The following is a 431-nucleotide window of genomic DNA, read 5'->3' as shown; positions in this document are numbered from 1 at the left end:
GCAGTACAGGGCCCGCCAGCTGTCAGCAGGGACATGTCGCAGCTAAGTAAGAGTCTGGGCGACTCGAGTCCTCCGGCGGAGGCCCCGAAGCCGCCCGTCTACAGCCGCCCCACGGTTCTGATGCGGGCCCCGCCCGCCTCCTCTCGGGCTCCACCGGTCCCCTGGGATCCTCCTCCGATCGACCTGCAGGCTCCCCTGACCGCTTGGCAGGCGCCGCAGCCTGGCTGGGAGGCGCCGCAGGGCCAACTGCCTGCCCCGGTGGCGCCGATGGCCCAGCCCCCGGCCCTGGGGGGCCCGCTGGTCCAGGCTCCCCCGCTGGGGGGCCCGCTGGGCAAGCCTCCGACCCCGGGCGTATTGATGGTCCACCCCCCACCTCCGGGAGCCCCGATGGCCCAGCCTCCGACTCCGGGCGTGCTGGTGGCTCACCCTCC

General features: G+C 74.5%; 1 protein-coding gene across 1 annotated transcript in view; it reads left to right on the top strand.

Moving 5' to 3' along the window:
• Positions 1-11: 11 nt before the first annotated feature.
• The window catches only part of MAGEL2 (MAGE family member L2), a 3,927-nt gene continuing 3,507 nt past the window's right edge, over positions 12-431 (top strand). The window contains 1 exon segment of the mRNA XM_027767797.1: positions 12-431. This exon segment is cut by the window's right edge and continues 516 nt beyond it. Coding sequence (XP_027623598.1) covers positions 34-431 — 398 coding nt within the window. The 5' untranslated portion in view covers positions 12-33.

This window comes from Tupaia chinensis, unplaced genomic scaffold, assembly GCF_000334495.1.
Source record: "Tupaia chinensis unplaced genomic scaffold, TupChi_1.0 Scaffold144682_1, whole genome shotgun sequence".
Lineage (NCBI taxonomy): Eukaryota > Metazoa > Chordata > Mammalia > Scandentia > Tupaiidae > Tupaia > Tupaia belangeri.
The sequence above is the reverse complement of the archived record's forward strand: the minus strand, read 5'-3'. Positions and strand labels throughout refer to the sequence as shown.